At 46.8% G+C, this 17,876-nt stretch overlaps 1 protein-coding gene across 1 annotated transcript; it reads left to right on the top strand.

The window, feature by feature from the left end:
- Positions 1–1,838: 1,838 nt before the first annotated feature.
- On the top strand, positions 1,839–16,719 carry DEGS1 (delta 4-desaturase, sphingolipid 1). The gene is made up of 3 exons (XM_004578611.3): positions 1,839–2,035; positions 5,761–6,503; positions 16,484–16,719. The coding sequence occupies exons 1-3, from the start codon at positions 1,954–1,956 to the stop codon at positions 16,628–16,630; spliced, it is 972 nt and encodes a 323-aa protein (XP_004578668.1). The 5' UTR covers positions 1,839–1,953; the 3' UTR covers positions 16,631–16,719.
- Positions 16,720–17,876: the final 1,157 nt, after the last annotated feature.

The raw sequence follows: 17,876 nt of genomic DNA on the forward strand, positions 1-17,876 counted from the left end.
GACAGCAGACTGAATAATGTCTTTCCAGAATAACTGGTATGATTGCCTTGAGGTAAATTACTTGGTAAGACATAGGATAAGATGTGAAAGCTTGATGATATACTAAGAACTTCATGCCAAAGAATTTTACACATACTTTTGTGGTACAGTAGGTTAAACTGCTGCTTGTGAAGCCAGTATCCCATATCGAGTGTCAGTTTCATGTCTTGATTGCTCTGCTTCTGATCCAGGATGCTGCCAATGTGGCTGGGAAGGCAGCAGACGATGGCCTAGATAGTTAGGTATGGCACCTGTATGGGAGACCTGCACAGAATTCCTGGCTTCTGGCTTCACCCTGGCCCATTTTGACAACGAACAAACAAATGAAAACTCTGTCTCCCCATCTCTGTTCTTGCGGCTTTCAAAATAAATAAAATCTTTTTTATGTAATGAAAGCAGTTGCCAGTCCACACCATCTTGTAACTCAGTTCTAATCCTTTTCTTGAGAACACCTAACAGCAGTTTTTCAAAATCTGTATTCTTTTCCAGTGCAAGTGTATATAAATAGATATAATTTAAACAATCTTTCTCAATCGTCTCCCCCAGACTCACACTTCCTCCACCACTATGTAACCAGTCCTTAGGTGCCTATTCTAACACACACTTTATGACTCTGCAAGGAGGTAAATATTAGTATTTTCTACCTATTACATATGCTCCCTCCACTCCCCTCATACGTGCTGCTTTGTGTTTAAGAGGCCAGTTTGGAGAGCATTTCATAGCAATCATGTCTTGAGTGGTAGTAGAGTATGACATTGTATGGTTAATTACATACACCAGATTTTATTTGTTCTGAGTGAAGTCTTTTTTTTTTTAATATGAGAATCTAAAAGACAAACGCTCTTTATAAAAACTAATACTCTTGGCAAATTTAATAGCTTCACATTGACAACTGCACTAAGTGATTTTGGCGACTGAATCAAAGCCTCCATAAGGCCAACCCATGACAACTGGTTGACGGGTCTTCTCAGCTCCTCTCAATCTACAGGTTTCCCTTCCCACTGTCCCCCATCGCGGCAGCTGACACCCCGCAGCGCGCCCCGCTGTTGCAGGGTCCCATCTCCCGCGGGGTGGCAGGGGCCCAGGGCGCGGAGGAGCCTCGGGTGCCCGTGCGGCGGGTGTGTGGTGTGCGCACCGCGATCTTTCTCCTCACCTCAGGGTTCCTTTCCGGATAGAGAAGTGGTCACTACTCGGGAGACGCGCGCCCTCTTTCAGGAAGCGGCGAGGGCTCCGAGGCTTCCGGCGACCGGAGCCAGGCTGCGCAGGGACGGGGGACTGGTCACCGCGCGTCTCGCAGCAATCGTCTTCCCTTTCCTCTTGATTAGCTTTTAATTACTACACGCTCCGCACTTTTTACATTTTTTTGCTTTCCTGAGGTATTAATTCTAGAAGGCAGCCCCCCCCCCAAAATAGCTCAATGAGTAATTTGCTTTTAAAAATTTAACAAAGCCTGGGCCAGCTGCCACGGCTCCGAGCCCAGGATCCTCGTGACGCGGTGGACTCCAGCCATCCTCGGCCCCCCAGCCCCGCAGGCGCTGTGGCGGCTGCCTTATCTACGCGGGGCCTTTTCTTTCCTTCCTTCCTTCCTTCGTTCTCCCCTAAGGGTGCTGGGGTTCTCAGGAACCCCCAAGCGCCGAGAGAGCCGAGCCCAGCACCCCGCGTCCCCGGGGACGCCGAAGGGCCGCCTCACGTGGGGGTCTCCCGGCGCCGCGAGCCCACCCACCCCTCAGCGACCGCCGGCGGGGGCGGAGCCGGACGGCAGTCCGGGGCGGGGCCTCGCGAGGTTCCGCCCCAGCCTCGGTCTCTTCAGCCGCTCCTCCCGCCCGAGCCGACCCGAGCCGCCCGAGCTGCTGCCACCTCGGAAGAGCCGGCCGGGAGCGAGAGTCCAGAGCGCGTCCGCGAGCCGCCGCCGCCATGGGGAGCCGCGTTTCGCGGGAGGACTTCGAGTGGGTCTATACCGACCAGCCCCACGCCGATCGGCGCCGGGAGATCCTAGGTGAGGTCCGGCCGGCGCCCCGTTATGTGCGGGCGCGGCCTCTCGCCTGGGGGCGCGCTCTTGGCGCGCAGGCCCTGGCGGTGGCCCGGGGCGCTGGAGACTCCTTATCCAGCCCGCGCCCTGCTGCGCCGCTGCCGCTGCAGCTCCACCTCGCCGGTCAGCCACCGGCCGGCCGACCCGCGAGGGACTCGCCGGGTCTCGGTGCTGGCCGGCCGGGGGGAGGGGAGGGATGCGTGCCGGCACGTCCTCCCCGCGCGGCCCCGGCCCTTCCGCGCAAAGGCGCAGGCGCGTCCCCGGGGCTCGGCGTCCCTGCCGCCCCCCGCTGGCCGACTGGGCGAGGCCCCCTCGGCTGGGGACGGACGCCCGGGCCAGCCGCGTCCGGGGATCCTGTGTGGGTGCCGTTTTCTCCGCTGCCGGAGCGTGCTAGGCAGGGCGTGGTTCTCGGGCATCCCCGGGCCCACGCAGGGCCTGACTCAGAGTCAAAATGCAGGTGGGATACTGGTCCATTCCCTGTGACCCACCAGGGGACACGATGCTGGTGTGTGCACACCTCTGGTGTCCCCTTGACCAGCCTGGGACAGAGGAAGGGCAGATTCGGGAGTGTTCCTGCTGCATCCCGGGTTTGTAGGGGAAAAGACTGCAATACGGATCACTTTAACTAATAGGGAAGCTACTATGGTGTCGTCTGCTGACTTAGGGCCTTTGGCCCTACACTAGGCCTTGGTTAACTCCCTGTGTGTTTAAATAGAGTTCTTGTATCCCTCCCTGGTTATTCTTATTTATTTGACAGGTTAAAGGAAAAAATGACATATCTCCTTTGTTGTTTGGCTCCCCAAATGCTGGCCACAGCCAGGGCCTGGGCCTTTTGGAAGCTGGGAGCCAGGCACTTCATCCAGGTCTCCCACGTGGGTGGCAGGGCTTTCAAAGGCCATGAGCCATCACTTGCTGTCCACTGGATGCCTCCTTGAGCCATAACGGGCACAATGGCCGGAGGCTGGAATCTGACCTGGAACTTCAACCTGGTAGCTCCAGTTTGGGAAGGCAGACTTTCCACTGGTCGCTCATTAGTCACTTGCCAAACTCTCGCCCCTCCCTGCTTAGCTTAATGATGTGCGTGCTGGATGTTGTATTGAGTACTTTACAAACATTGTCCAATTTCATCTTCCCTCTTGGTTTAACTAGGTTGGTATCTATTTCATAAGATGAAGTAAGAACTTAAGAGGAAGTGCTAAGTGGAAGATTCAAGTCTGGATTTGACTCTAAATCATGGATTTTTTAACATTTATTTTACTTATTGGAAAGACAGACTTAGGGAGAGGCAGGGTTTTCCATTTGATGGCTTATTCCCCAAATGGCTGAGACAACTGGGGTGGGTGATGCTGAGGCCAGAAGCCTTGGAGCTTCATCCGGGTCTCTGTGTGAGTGCAGGGGAGGTGGAAGCACGTGGACCATCTTCCGGTGCCTTCTCGGGCGCCACTAGCAAGTAGCAGGGAGCTGGATCGCAAGTATGATAGGTGCCCGTATGGGATGCTGACACACCAGGCAGCACCTTAACTTGCGTTCCCTACCCCTCAATCATATTTTCAAGAGTTATTTATTTTTATTTGAAAGACCAAGTTACAGAGAGACAAGGAAATACTGATCCTCCATCTATTGATTCTCTCCCCAAATGGCCACAGTAGCAGAACTGAGTCTGTCTGAAGTGGGGAACTTCATGCAGGGACCCCCAAGCACCTGGGCCATCCTGCACTGCCTTCTGAGGTGCATTAGCAGGGAGCTTGATTAGAGTGGAGCAGCTGGGACTCGAACCAGCGCCCATGTGGGATGCTGGTGCTCCAGGTGGGGGCCTAACTACGGTGACATGGCTGCAGCGCATGGAGGGCTTCTTTTACTGCTGACACAGGGAGAAAGTATGATGACACTTGAAAATATTCCTGGCAAGTGAAATTAAAAAGTAAGCTTATTTGGGGGCAGAAAGAATTGGAAATCCACGTGTAGTTTTCTCATAATACATATTTCCCACGATCTTTTTGACGAGACTGCTATGCACAGATGTGCAGGGATCTTTCACCACAATAGGTTTTTCAGTTGCATTTTTTAATAACATACAAATCACTTTTATACAAAGATTTATTTATTCGTATTGGAAAAGCAGATATACAGAGAGGAGGAGAGACAAAGAGGAAGATCTTCCATCCAATGGTTCACTCCCCCAAGTAGCCATAATGACCAGAGCTGAGCCGATCCGAAGCCAGGAGCTTTTTCCAGGTCTCCCACGCGGGTGCAGGGTCCCAATGCATTGGGCCATCCTCGACTGCTTTCCCAGGCCACAAGCAGGGAGCTGGATGGGAAGTGGAGCTGCCAGGATTAGAACCGGCGCTCATAGATCTTAGACATGCAAGGCGAGGACTTTAGCTACTAGGCTATGATGCTGGGCCCTTTAATTGCATTTTGGAACATTTGGAAATATCTTATTTAACAGGTATATTGAGACACAATTCATAATTTACCTGCTTCAAGTGTACATTTTGGTGTTTTTTTTTACTACCTTCACAGTTATGCAACTGTAATTACCAGTTAATTTTAGAACATTTCATTGTCCCAGAAAAGATACCCTGTACCCATTAGTGAGTGGGGTCATGTCCCCTCCTGTCACCCTTGTTCTAGACAACCACTTACATACTTTCTGTCTACAGAGGTTTACCAATTCCTGACATCTGATGAGTGAAGTCCTATAATATGTGTTCTTTTTGAGACTGGCTTCTTTTGCTTTAAGAGCCACCCATGCTATGGTGTGTATCAGTACCTCCTTCCTGTTGGTGGCCACAGACACCACCATTTTATGTATTCATCAGTTGATAAGCACTTGGGAGTTTCCTGTTTTTATCTCTTGTGAGTAATGCTGCTGGGAGCATTCATCTGCCAGGTATCGCACATGTGTTTTCGCCTCCCTTGAGTGGATGTCTTGGAGTAGGACTGCAAGAGGGAACTCCCAAACTGTTTCCTGAAGCTACTGCACCATTTCACATTTCGAACAGCAATGGATGAAGGCTCCAGTTTCTCAACATCGTCATAGTTTTCTTCTATTTAAGGCAGCGATCCATTTAGTGTTAATTTTTGTGTATGCCGTAAGGAGAGGACACAGTTTCCTTCCTTTGCATGTTGATAATCAGTTTCAGTGCCATTTTGCCTAATCTGGACATTTGATATGGATATAATTATATAATATGTTGACACTGGTTTCTTTCCCTGTAAGGTTCTTCCGTGTTATAGCATATGTTAGCACCTCCCTCCTTTTGGTGGCTGGATACACTCAGTGTTCCTCCTTTGATTGTGTTACCACCTTTGCAATACTAATTTTTACAGATTAGAGCAACTTTGCGAAAGTTTGGTATAGAATTACTCGAAGATTGACTTGTCTGAAGAGCTGTGAATATGTTTCGTGATTTTCGTATACCTCCAAAATGTAATGACCTTCATTTAATTAAACATAGAAATAACATTTGAGTACAATACAATGTGGAACTCATAGATTTTTAAGTTGAGTTTTTCCTGCATAAATTCTCAAACTGCTTGATAGTTGTATTTTATGATTCTACTAGCAGAATAAACTCCTGTGATAGATATTTAATAAAGTTTTAGATAGCAGGAATATAAATTTAAGAACTATTGAATTCTGATGTGCTTTTCTCGGATGCTGATACTTGGTTGTTGTCTTGTCACAGCAAAGTATCCAGAGATAAAATCCTTGATGAAGCCCGATCACAACCTGGTATGGATTGTAATCATGATGCTTCTCACCCAGCTGCTGTCGTTTTACCTAGTGAAGGACTTGGACTGGAAGTGGGTCATATTTTGGGCCTACGTCTTCGGCAGCTGTATTAACCACTCAATGACTCTGGCTATTCATGAGATTTCCCACAATATCGCCTTTGGCAACTACAAAGCCTTGCGGAACCGCTGGTTTGGAATGCTTGCTAACCTGCCTATCGGAGTCCCCTACTCCGTCTCCTTTAAGAGGTACCACATGGACCATCATCGCTACCTGGGAGCCGACGGCATTGATGTGGACATCCCCACCGACTTTGAGGGCTGGTTCTTCTGTACCACTTTGAGGAAGTTGTTCTGGGTTATTCTTCAGCCCCTCTTTTATGCTTTCCGGCCCCTTTTCATCAATCCCAAACCAATTTCGTATCTGGAAATCATCAATACTGTCATCCAGATCACTTTTGACATTCTCATTTACTACTTTTTGGGAATTAAGTCACTAGTGTACATGTTGGCAGCGTCCCTACTCGGCCTGGGCTTACACCCAATTTCTGGACATTTTATAGCTGAACATTATATGTTCTTAAAGGGATATGAAACTTACTCGTATTACGGGCCTCTGAATTTACTTACCTTCAACGTGGGTTATCATAACGAGCATCATGACTTCCCCAACATCCCTGGAAAAAATCTTCCACTGGTAAGTAAAGTTTTTGATACCTATTTTTAATTTCTGTTGGTAGGCAGTCAGCATCAGTCTTGACCTCATTTTGAAAGGAATCTAGTATCTATCCTCAGGCTACGTGGCTCATCAATAACAAAGGTGGGGGGTGCTGATAGTGTTAAACTGCAGCAACAGGTTAAGCTGGACTGCTTGCTCCAGTCCTGGCTGCTCCACTTCCGAGCCAGCTTCCTGGGAAAACAGCCAATGACCCAAGTGCTGAAGCTGCTACCACCTGTATGGGAGACCAGGATGAAGTCGCTGCTCCTGGTTTAGACCTGGCTTCAGCCCCGGATGTTGTGGATGTTTGAAGAGTAAGCCAGTAGATTAAAGGTGTGTGTCTTTCCTGTCCCTCTCTCTCACTTTCCTTTCCTTGTTGTTTTGCCTTTCAAGTAAATTAAAACTTAAAAAAAAAAACCAGCAAGAATTTAAATATTGTTTTGACCAGCCTAATTTTACACAGAGTTCATGCTCTTGGATTCTTAAGCTTAGTTGTTACACTTAAGGTTTAACAGTGGCTAAGTCATAAAGTAATTCAGGAGTGGAAAACTAAATTTCTCTTTGAAGTAAGCAACAGCTCCTGTAACCTTCATCTCTGTTAAACTGAATGGGCTTGGCCAAGATTTGTAGCATTGGTTTATTAGCAATTATAGATGCCCTATGTAACTGATCTGCAGAGTAAGTAAACGTCAGTTTCTAGTAAACACAAAAGTTCTCAAGAGGTGGTGTTGTGGTACCACATATTAAGCTACCGTCTACAACTCTAGCATCTTACGAGCCTAGTTCAAGTTCTGGTTGTGTCTCTTCCAATGCCTGTTACCTGTGTGGGAGACATGGTGGGGTTCCTGGCTCCTGGCCATTTGGGGCGTGAACCTGTAGGTGGAAGACTGATCTCTCTCTCTACCTTTCAAATGAAGTAAAAAAAAAAAATCCCTTTTTAAAAGGGATCTACAAAAATTGGATGTAGGGCTCGGTGCGGTGGCCTAATGGCTAAAGTCCTCACCTTGAAAGCACCAGGATCCCATATGGGCGCTGGTTCTAATACTGGCGGCCACAGTTCCCATCCAGCTCCCTGCTTATGGCCTGGGAAAGCAGTTGAGGACAGCCCAAAGCCTTGGGACCTTGTACCCACATGGGAGACCCAGAAGAAGCTCCTGACTCCTGGCTTCAGGTTTGCTCAGCTCCAGCCGTTGCACTCACTTGGCGAGTGGATAATTGGATGGAGGATCTTCCTCTCTGTCTATGCTCCTCTCTGTATATTTGACTTTGCAGTAAAAAAAATAAATTTTGAAAAACTCGATGTAAATGTCCATTATGAAAATTTCCTAAATTTTGCATCCAAGTTAACTTTTAAATTACATTTTCCATGAATTTTTTAAAGAATTTCTTTGTTTCTATTAGAAAGGCAGATCTACAATGAGAGAGATGGAGAGAGATTTTCCCTCCACTGGTTCACTCCCCAAATGGCCGCATTGGCCAGAGCTAAGCTGATCCAAAGGGTCTCCTACATGGATACAGGGTCCCCAAGGACTTGGGCCATACTCTGTTGCTTTCCCAGGCCGTAAGCAGGGAGCTGGATCAGAAGTGAAACAGATAGAGGGAAAGACAGAGATCTTCCATCCATTGATCACTCCCCAAATGGCCATAACGGCCAGAGGTGGATTGATCCAAAGCAGGGAGCCAGGAGCTTTTTCTGGGTTTCCCATGTGGGTGCAGGAACCGAATCCCTTGAGCCATCTTTCATTGCTTTCCCAGGCCATCAGCAGGGGGCTGAATCAGAAGTGGAGCAACTGCTTCTAGAACCAGCACCCATATTGTATGCCAGAACCTCATGTGGAAGATGAGCACGCTACACCACTGTGCTGACTCCTCAAGTAAATCAATCTTTTCTTAAAAAATGAGCAGGGCCTGGCACGGTAGGCTAGCAGCTGAAGTCCACATCTTGAATGCACCAGGATCCCATATGGGCGCTGGTTCTAATCCCGGCAGCCCAGCTTCCCATCCAGCTCCCTGCTTGTGGCCTGGGAATGTAGTTGAGGATGCCCCAAGGCCTTGGGACGCTGCACCTGTGTGGCAGACCCAGAGGAGGCTCCTGGCTCCTGGCTTCGGATTGGCTCAGCTCCAGCCATTGTGGCCACTTGGGGAGTGAATCATCGAATGGAGGATCTTCCTCTTGTATATCTGACTTTGCAGTAAAAAATAAATAAATTTTTTTCTAATGAGCAAAAAAGCTTGTGGAAAGTGTATATTACAAAAAAAAAACTATGCATAGATTTCAAATAAATGTGCACCAAAATAAGAGATTAATTTTTAAGAAAGTATTTACTTGAGGGACAGATGTTCATGACAGCCAGAGCTGGACCAGGTCAAAGCTGGGAACTGAAACTCGGGCTGGGTGTCCCAGGCGGATGGCAGGAACCCAGTAACTTGAGTCAACATTGCTCCTCCCAGAGTTAACATTAGCTGGAAATTGGAACTGAGAGCCACGGGTGGATAGCAAATGCACACACAGGGTGTGGGCATCTCAACCAGGGTTTTAGCCGCAACTTATGGAGGAATTCTGTGGGAGGTACGTGTGTATATTAGAAAGTGTATTGGATTCTTGCAAATTTGTGAAATAGGAAAAGGGCATATGAGTTCATTCTATTATATTTTTGACTTTGGCATATTTGACATTTTTCAGAATAAAATATTTGGAGGAAAAGACACACAGCTGTCCAGAGACACTTGGAAAGCATTGTGTAATGCAGTGCAAGCGCATAGCTGCTTGGCACCTCTTGTCTTTCTGCCAGTTACTGGCCTGAATAGAGTCTGCAGACTTTGCTTTTTCTGTGACAAGGGACATGCATTTTTATTTGCTCAAGGGTTTATGGTTTAAGGTGAAAGCCAATCTCCACTTAAGAAATCTTCCTGGGCCTGGCACAGTAGTGTAGTGGCTTGCCTTGTATCCCCCAGGATCCTATATGGCACCAGTTTGTATTCTAGCTGCTCCACATGCCTTCCAGCTCCCTGCTTGTGGCCTGGGAAAGCAGTCCAGGACGGCCCAAAGCCTTGGGACCCTGCACCCACGTGGGAGACCCGGAAGAGACTCCTGGCTTCAGGCTTTGGATTTGCTCAGTTGCGGCCATTGCAGTTGCTTGGAAAGTGAACCAGCGGGTGGAAGATCTTTCCCTCTCTCTGTCTCCTCTGTAAATCTGCCTTTCCAATAAAAACGGATGGATATTTTAAAAGAAAAAATTCCCAACATAAATCATATAGTTGTATTTGTAATTTGCTTCAACAATTCTAGAACTAAAACCCTCATTCAGTTTAGACTTAAGAGGCCCACAGTTTGTTGGTGACAATTCATGTCCCACTCTAGTCCCTATTTTCTTGTACTGCAGTTAAACTAATGTCCCAGATATTTGATACAGTGAGATGCCCACATCCAGTTATCAGAGTGCTGGGGTTCAAATCCCAGCTCAATTCCTGATTCCAACTTCCTGCTAATGCACATCCTGGGAGAGAGCAGGTGATGGGTCACGTCCTGAGGTTCCAGTCACCAAAGTGGGAAACCTTGGTTGACTTCTGAGCTCTTGCCTCTGGCCTACCCTAGTTAAAGCTAACAACATGCATTTGGGAAATAAACTAGTGGATACGAATTCTGTGTCTGTCTGCATTCTTAAATAAAAAGAAAATAATATATTTTTTAAAGATTTACTTTTTATTGGAAAGGCAGATCTACAAAGAGAAGGAGAGACAAAGGTCTTACATCCGCTGGTTCACTCCCCAAGTAGCTGCAATGACCAGTGCTGAGCCAAACCGAAGCCAGGAGTGCCTTCCGGGTCTCTCCTGTGGGTGCAGGATCCCAAGGCTTTGGGCCGTCTTTACTGCTTTCCCAGGCAAGAGCAGGGAGCTGGATGGAAGTGGAGCTGCCAAGATTAGAAACAGTGCCCATATGGGATCCCGGCAAGTTCAAGGTGAGGATTTGAGCCGCTGGACCACCATGCCGGGCCCCTGCTCTCCACTTTCAATCCAACTTCCTTGTAAAGCACTTGGGGACCCAAGTGGGCCCTACCACCCCTGTAAGAGACTCAGAGGTGAGTCCTGGGCACCTGGTTTGGCCAGGCCCAGGCATGGGTCTTGGGGCCATCTGGGGAGTCAACTGTAGTTGGAAGACCATTTTTGTGTGATTCTGTGTCTCTGCATTTCAAATAAATAAATCTTCAAAAATAATATAGTACCAATGGTTTTTGTGTAACCAGAGTTGTCCAGCCATTACTACTCAATTTTGGAACTTTTTTTTCTTAATCACAGTAATGGTTTTAATATCTTTTAAATGAAAAGTTAAAACTTATGGGCCTGGTGCTGTAGCCAAGTGGCTAAAAGTCCTTGCATTGCACACACTGGGATCCCATAGGGTGTCAGTTCGTATTCTAACTGCTCTACTTCCTATCCAGCTCCCTGCTTGTGGCCTAGGAAAGCAGTCAAGGATGGTCCAAACCTTTGAGACCCTGCAGCCATGTGGGAGACTCAGAACAGGCTCCTGGCTCCTGGCTTCAGTTAAGCTCAGCTCAGCTCACTTCAGCTCCAGCCATTGTGACCACTTGGGGAGTGAACCAGTGGATGGAAAAATCTTTTTCTCTGTTTCTCTTCTCACTGTTATATCTATCGGTCTTTCCAATAAAGATAAAATCATAAAAAAAAAAACCTTTTTACATTGTTCCGCTGATTTTTGCAATTCATGAAACACTTCTTTTTTTTTAAAGATTTATTTATTTTTATTGCAAAGTCAGATATACAAAGAGGAGAGACAGAGAGGAAGATCTTCCATCCGATGATTTACTCCCCAAGTGAGCTGCAGTGGGCCAGTGCTGCGCCAATCCGAAGCTGGGACCAGGAACCTCTTCCAGGTCTCCCACGCGGGTGCAGGGTCCCAAGGCTTTGGGCCATCCTCAACCACATTCCCAGGCCACAAGCAGGGAGCTGGATGGGAAGTGGAGCTGCCGGGATTAGAACCGGCGCCCATATGGGATCCCGGGGCATTCAAGGCGAGGACTTTAGCTGCTAGGCCACGGCGCTGGGCCCGAAACACTTCTTAGTATGTAATTTTTCCATTTGCTTATAATTTAGATAAAACACATAGACACTCAGATTTATTTATTTGTTTATGTTTAAAGATTTATTTATTTTATTGCAAAACGCAAATGTACAGAGAGGAGGAGAGACAGAGAGGAAGATCTTCCATCCGGTCATTCATTCCCCAAGTGGCCGCAATGGCTGGTGCTGTGCCAATCTGAAGCCAGGAGCCAGGAACTTCTTCTGGGTCTCCCACGTGGGTGCAGGGTCCCAAGGCTTTGGGCCGTCCTCAACTGCTTTCCCAGTCCACAAGCAGGGAGCTGGATGGGAAGTGAAGCTGCCAGGATTAGAACTGGCGCCCATATGGGATCCTGGTGCGTTCAAGGCGAGGTCCTTAACCATTACACTATTGTGCCGGGCCCAGAGATTTATTATATTCATGTTTGGACTAGATGGGATGTAAGGCAAATAAATACATTCAAATTTTTTTTCTTACTTGAAAGTCAGAATTAGAGATCTTCTTTCTGCTGGCTCACTCCCCAGATGGCCCCAAAGGCTGCAGCTGAGCCAGTCCAAAGGTATGGTGTCACAGGACTTGGGCCATCCTCTGTTGCTTTCCCACAGCATAAGCAAGGAGCTGGATGGGAAGTGCAGCAGCCGGGACACAAACCAGCACCCCTATGGGATGCTGGTGCTGTGGTAGTGGATTAGCCTGTTAAGGTACTGTCTGGCCCCCGGACAAATGTTGACTCTTCTTGTCTTTTGACTTTCTGGCTTTGCAAGATGCACACACACAGAAATTATGAACCTTGTTTGTTTTTATTGTGATAATGTATTTTTCTTACATTTTATATGTTATTGTTACTATTATTATTATTTTATGATACAGTTCCATAGGCCCTGGAATTTCCCTTATCCCCTCCCCAATTCCTCCCCCCCGACCTAGTTCCTCTTTATCATTACTAAAGTATAGTTCTTCATACACAGTCATATGTCCATCATTGCGGGCATGGACAATGGCAGAGTCCAGCATCCTATTGTCAAGATATACTAAACAGTTCCATTGTAAGTCCATCTTTGTCTGGAAGTAGAAATGCCATTGTATCCTCATATCTGGATATGTTAGTCTCCAGTTCACAGCTACTGTACATCCCCCCAGATGGAAAGTCATAATACAAAATCAACAATACAAAGAAAAGGGCCCGGCGGCGTGGCCTAGCAGCTAAAGTCCTCACCCTGAACGCACCAGGATCCCATATGGGCGCCGGTTCTAGTCCCGACAGCTCCACTTCCCATCCAGCTCCCTGCTTGTGGACTGGGAAAGCAGTTGAGCACGGCCCAAAGCTTTGGGACCCTGCACCTGCGTGGGAGACCTGGAAGAGGTTCCTGGTTTCCGGCTTCGGATTGGCGCACCAGCCATTGCAGCTCACTTGGGCAGTGAAACATCAGATGGAAGATCTTCCTCTCTGTCTCTCCTCTCTGTATATCCAGCTTTCCAATAATAATAAATCTTTAAAAAAAAAATACAAAGAAAAACAAATTTACAACGCCATGAAGTTAAATGACATGTTACTAGATATGACAGTCTCCATTACACAGCTACTATACATCCCCTTAAATGAAAAGCCACAAAACAAAATCAACATCAGGAAGAAAAAAGAAATTAACAACACCATGAAGTTAAATAACATGCTACTAAATGACTAACGTGTAGCGGAAGAACCTTCTTGCAGAAAATGATGTTACTGTATGATCTATGACTCAGTGAGTTTAATCAGAAGAAAGTGTTTTGAAGAGATGAAATTAACAGAAAACATCAAAACCCATGTGATATAGTTTCTGCTGATTTTTGTTGGTGAAATGTGTGTCTTCTAGACAGCAAATAGATGGGTTTTATTTTTTAATCAGTCTACTATGACGTTTGAGTTAAGCCATTTACATTCAGGGTTAATATATATGGGTGGTATTTTGGTTCTGTCATTTTAGGAATGGGTTGTTCGTTGGTTTAATCTTCTGTTTTATATGTCAATTGATTTTTTTTTCACATGCACATTTCAGCATCTTTTCCTTATGTGCAATTGAAGAGAGCTTGAATATCATGTGTCTTGGTGAAGATCGCTTTTGAGCAGGCCTGTTGGGAGTTCTGTGCCCCTCCTGGATGTTGTTTCCCAATTCTTTCTCTAAATTAGAGAAATTTTCCTTTATTATTTCATTAAATATATTTGTAAAACCAGTTTCTCTTTCTGTACCTTCTGGGACTCCCATAACTCTTATATTAGGCCTCTTAATAGTGTCTTTCAATTCTTGAGTACTTTTTTTGGCCTGATACAGCTCTGCTTGCAGCTTTTTGTTTGCTTCCCCCTGATGACAGGAAATGTCTTCCAATTCTGAGATTCTTTCTTCTGCTTGCTTCATTCTATTTTGGAGACTCTCCACTGCACTTTTTTTTTTTTTTTTTTTAAGATTTTATTGTTATTGGAAAGCCGGATATACAGAGAGGAGGAGAGACAGAGAGGAAGATCTTCCATCCAATGTTTCACTCCCCAAGTGAGTCGCAACGGGCCGGTATGCACCAGTCCGATGCCGGGACCAGGAACCTCTTCCAGGTCTCCCTCGCGGGTGCAGGGTCCCAATACATTGGGCCGTCCTCGACTGCCTTCCCAGGCCACAAGCAGGGAGCTGGATGGGAAGTGGAGCTGCCAGGACTAGAACCGGCGCCCATATGGGATCCCGGGGCTTTAAAGGCGAGGACTTTAGCTGCTAGGCCATGCAGCTGGGCCCTCTCCACTGTACTTCTAATTTGCTATGCTGTGTTCTTAATTTCTGATATATCAGCCTTGATTTGCTTTATTGCTGCTATTGTGTAAAACATTCCTTAAATTCTTTGAACTCTTGTATGTGCTTCTCATTGTTGATCAGAAACTTCAAAATGAGTTTTCTGAATTCTGTGTCCCCCATATTCTCAATGTCTTCCTCAGTTAACTCTGAGGTTGGCAATGGGTTTTGCTGCTTTGCAGGGGAGTTTTCAGTAATATTCATTGTGCCTTTGTCTCTTCTTTTGCTCTTGGTCATTTTTCTTCTGGTTAGCAGAGTCTTTTTGGGGCAGGTTTCTAAGCTGTGTCACCCACAGGTCTATAGTTCGATTTTACTTCCTGCAGTTGGTACACAACTCTTTTCTTGCAGCCAATTTTGCCACTCCCTACAGTTCTTATTTTAGATTTCCACAAAGAACTCTAGCCCCAACTCCTGGTTCACCAATCTCCACCTCCTGTGATACTGTGCTGAGGCTGCACCGTTGTCTCTGCAAACTTTCTCCCACTTCCAGTTGGAGCAGGTCCCAGGATTAGGGAGACACCAGGTGTCCTATATAGCTAGGTTGTTGGTGATACTGATCTTGCTGGAACCTGTTGGACGTTAGGTCTGGGTGCCACACGGACCTATTTTGACCCGTAGGATGCCACAGTCGGTATAATTTTCCTGTGGGACCAGTGCAATCTATGGAACTCAGTGAGTTCTTGGCAGCTCAGCACATGTGAAGTTCCCTGCAGTCCTGAAGCTATTGCCACAGTGTACAAAATGGCGCCTGATGTACCACTACTAGAGTTCTTGATCTGCTGTCCATCAGGTCTGAGGGCTACCCAGACCTGTCTTGGGTGGAACCTGTAGAATGCCACGTTGATGCAGTTCACTGAGTCAGAAATGAGTTCACTCCCAGCTCAGTGTATGCTCAGTCCTTTCCCTTGCCTTTGCCTTCTTAGGCAAAATGGCGCCCAGTTCGGCACTAGGGGGCTGACTGGGCTGTGAAATCCTCCCTGTTCTCGCACTGTCCGTCTGGGATCTGCTGCTCTGTCTCTGCTCCTGGTCAAATCAAACGGACCAGCAGGATGGACAGTTCTTTGTCTGGGTTCACCTCCCAAGCTCCCAGTGAAAGTCCCTTCCCACCTGGTTGCTGGTGGAGTTCAGATTGCCATTAGCTGAATGCCTTTGGAGTATCAGTCTCTGCAACACACCACACTGCTGTGCCTGCTGCTTTCCTGTGTCTGTCAGTCTCCAGGTACCGCTCTGCTGTTGTTCTGTCCTTTCCTGTTTCCTGGAATATGTCCTCTCTCCTTCATCCTGATTAAATGTTTCTCCATCCATGTAAACGTGTCCTTACCCTATTCCGCCATCTTGATTCTCATTATAATGTATTTTTAGTCTTGAAGGTCCCACTTAACTTGGTTACTTATTCAGGATCTGAACTTTTGTTTTTCTTGCTGTTTATTTTTTAACATTTTTGGTTTTTGGGGGCACTCACTAGAATTTTTTTAAAAGCACATTTCTGATTAGGCCAGAGTTGTTACTGTTACTCGGCACTAACTACTTTTGCGTTTTAGTAAAACCAACAGTAGTCATTTTTTAAAAATGCTTTCAAATTGAGATAACAGAACTGCATGCTCGACAAATGTTGAATTTCTCTCTAATCGCCATGCCATAATGATTTACTAGTATTTGTAAGTTTTTTGGTGGAAGAGATCAGGTGATACCTTTACATCCTACAATGGCATGTGTGTAGTACGTGCTTTAGTAAGGTCAAGGTAATTGAACTCAGTCCGTCAGCACTTGATAAGCATTAATAACCCTAAGGGTCAAGTGTATTCAACTTTTGAAATATAGCTGGTTTCTGTGGGCTTCCTTAATTGCTGCTGGGGGAGGTGCTGGTGGTGGTCATGGGGTGTGGGTGTATGGGTGACGAGTCTAGGTTTCCCTTCTTAGCAATGGGGGTGATGGGTGAGTGGGTGTGTGTCTGTGGGGGTGGTAGGGGGTGGTGTGTGTAGGTAGGTAGGGATGGTGGGACCGTTGTCTAGGTTTCCCTTCTGGGCAAACATTGATCCCAGTCACACTCTGCTTTTCCCTTCTAGGTGAGGAAAATAGCAGCTGAGTACTATGACAACCTGCCCCACTACAATTCTTGGATAAAAGTACTGTATGACTTTGTAACGGATGATACAATAAGTCCCTACTCAAGAGTGAAGAGACATCCAGATGGGCAGGAGAAGTTGGAATGAGAGCTGCGCAGCCAGAGCGCTTCCTCCCGGAACCTCGGGGAGGCCCGAGGAATGCCATTGCACACTGCTGCGCCCGAGCGCGGGCGGAGTGCAGTCCTGAGTAGCGTCCCGCGGTGTGCAGAAGCTAACCTGGCCTTCCAGTCAGCCTTTTCCTCATGCCCTCAGCTTCGCTTCCAGGAAAGCTGGCCGTTGTGTGTTGTCACTGAGAATGTTTCCACTCATGTCTGTCATTTTGTAAGCATAAGACAGCTTATTTCTAGTACATTATTTTACTTTATTAAAACAGCTAATAAATTGAGCTATTAATCACTGTATATTAGTATTTGTTGCATTTTTGCATTTTGCCGTCTACAGGGTAACTGTATTATATGGTAACCTGGATACTGGTTACCAGTATAATTTAAAATTTTAAATTTTAATTTAAAATTTCTTCCAAAATAAAGATTTCTGAAAGACCTGAGTAAGGGGCCCGGCGGCGTGGCCTAGCGGCTAAAGTCCTCGCCTTGAATGCCCTGGGATCCCATATGGGCGCCGGTTCTAAACTCGGCAGCTCCACTTCCCATCCAGCTCCCTGCTTGTGGCCTGGGAAGGCAGTTGAGGACGGCCCGAAGCCTTGGGACCCTGCGCCCGTGTGGGAGACCCGCAAGAGGTTCCAGGTTCCCAGCTTCGGATCGGCGTGCACCGGCCCGTTGCGGCTCACTTGGGAGTGAAACATCGGACGGAAGATCTTCTTCTCTGTCTCTCCTCCTCTGTGTATATCTGGCTGTAATAAAATGAATAAATCTTTTTTTTTGTTTTGTTTTTTTGTTTTTGTTTTAAAGATTTATTTTATTTTTATTACAAGGAGGAGAGATAGAGAGGAAGTGGAGCTGCCGGGATTAGAACCAGCGGCCATATGGGATCAAGGCGAGGACCTTAGCCACTAGGCCACGCTGCCGAGCCCGAATAAATCTTTAAAAATAAAAAAAAGACCTGAGTAAGGAAATAGGGATTTGGTGCAGCCGTTAAGTCGCTGCCTGGTTAAGTCCCCAGTGCTTTGCTTCCTATCTGCCCTGGGAGGTGGCGTCCCTGCGCTCCCATGCGAGACCTACGTTGAGTTCCAGGCTCCTGGCTTTGGCCTGGCCCCGTCCTAGTTATTGCCGGCTCATAGGGCAGTAAATCAACAGATTTACAGATTCCTTTTTATCTTTTATTCTTTCTCTTTCTCTTCCTCCATCCCTCCCCCTTTTGTCTATCTCTTTGTCTT

This window comes from Ochotona princeps, chromosome 10 (genome assembly GCF_030435755.1).
Source record: "Ochotona princeps isolate mOchPri1 chromosome 10, mOchPri1.hap1, whole genome shotgun sequence".
In the NCBI taxonomy this organism is placed as follows: Eukaryota; Metazoa; Chordata; class Mammalia; order Lagomorpha; family Ochotonidae; genus Ochotona; species Ochotona princeps.

Excerpts from the sequence above, each read along its gene's own strand:
- DEGS1 (XM_004578611.3), top strand. The coding sequence starts at position 1,954 with ATGGGGAGCCGCGTTTCGCGGGAGGACTTCGAGTGGGTCTATACCGAC. Across the intron at positions 2,036-5,760 it reads TCGGCGCCGGGAGATCCTAG|CAAAGTATCCAGAGATAAAA; the intron begins GTGAGGTCCGGC and ends GTCTTGTCACAG. Across the intron at positions 6,504-16,483 it reads CTGGAAAAAATCTTCCACTG|GTGAGGAAAATAGCAGCTGA; the intron begins GTAAGTAAAGTT and ends TTTCCCTTCTAG.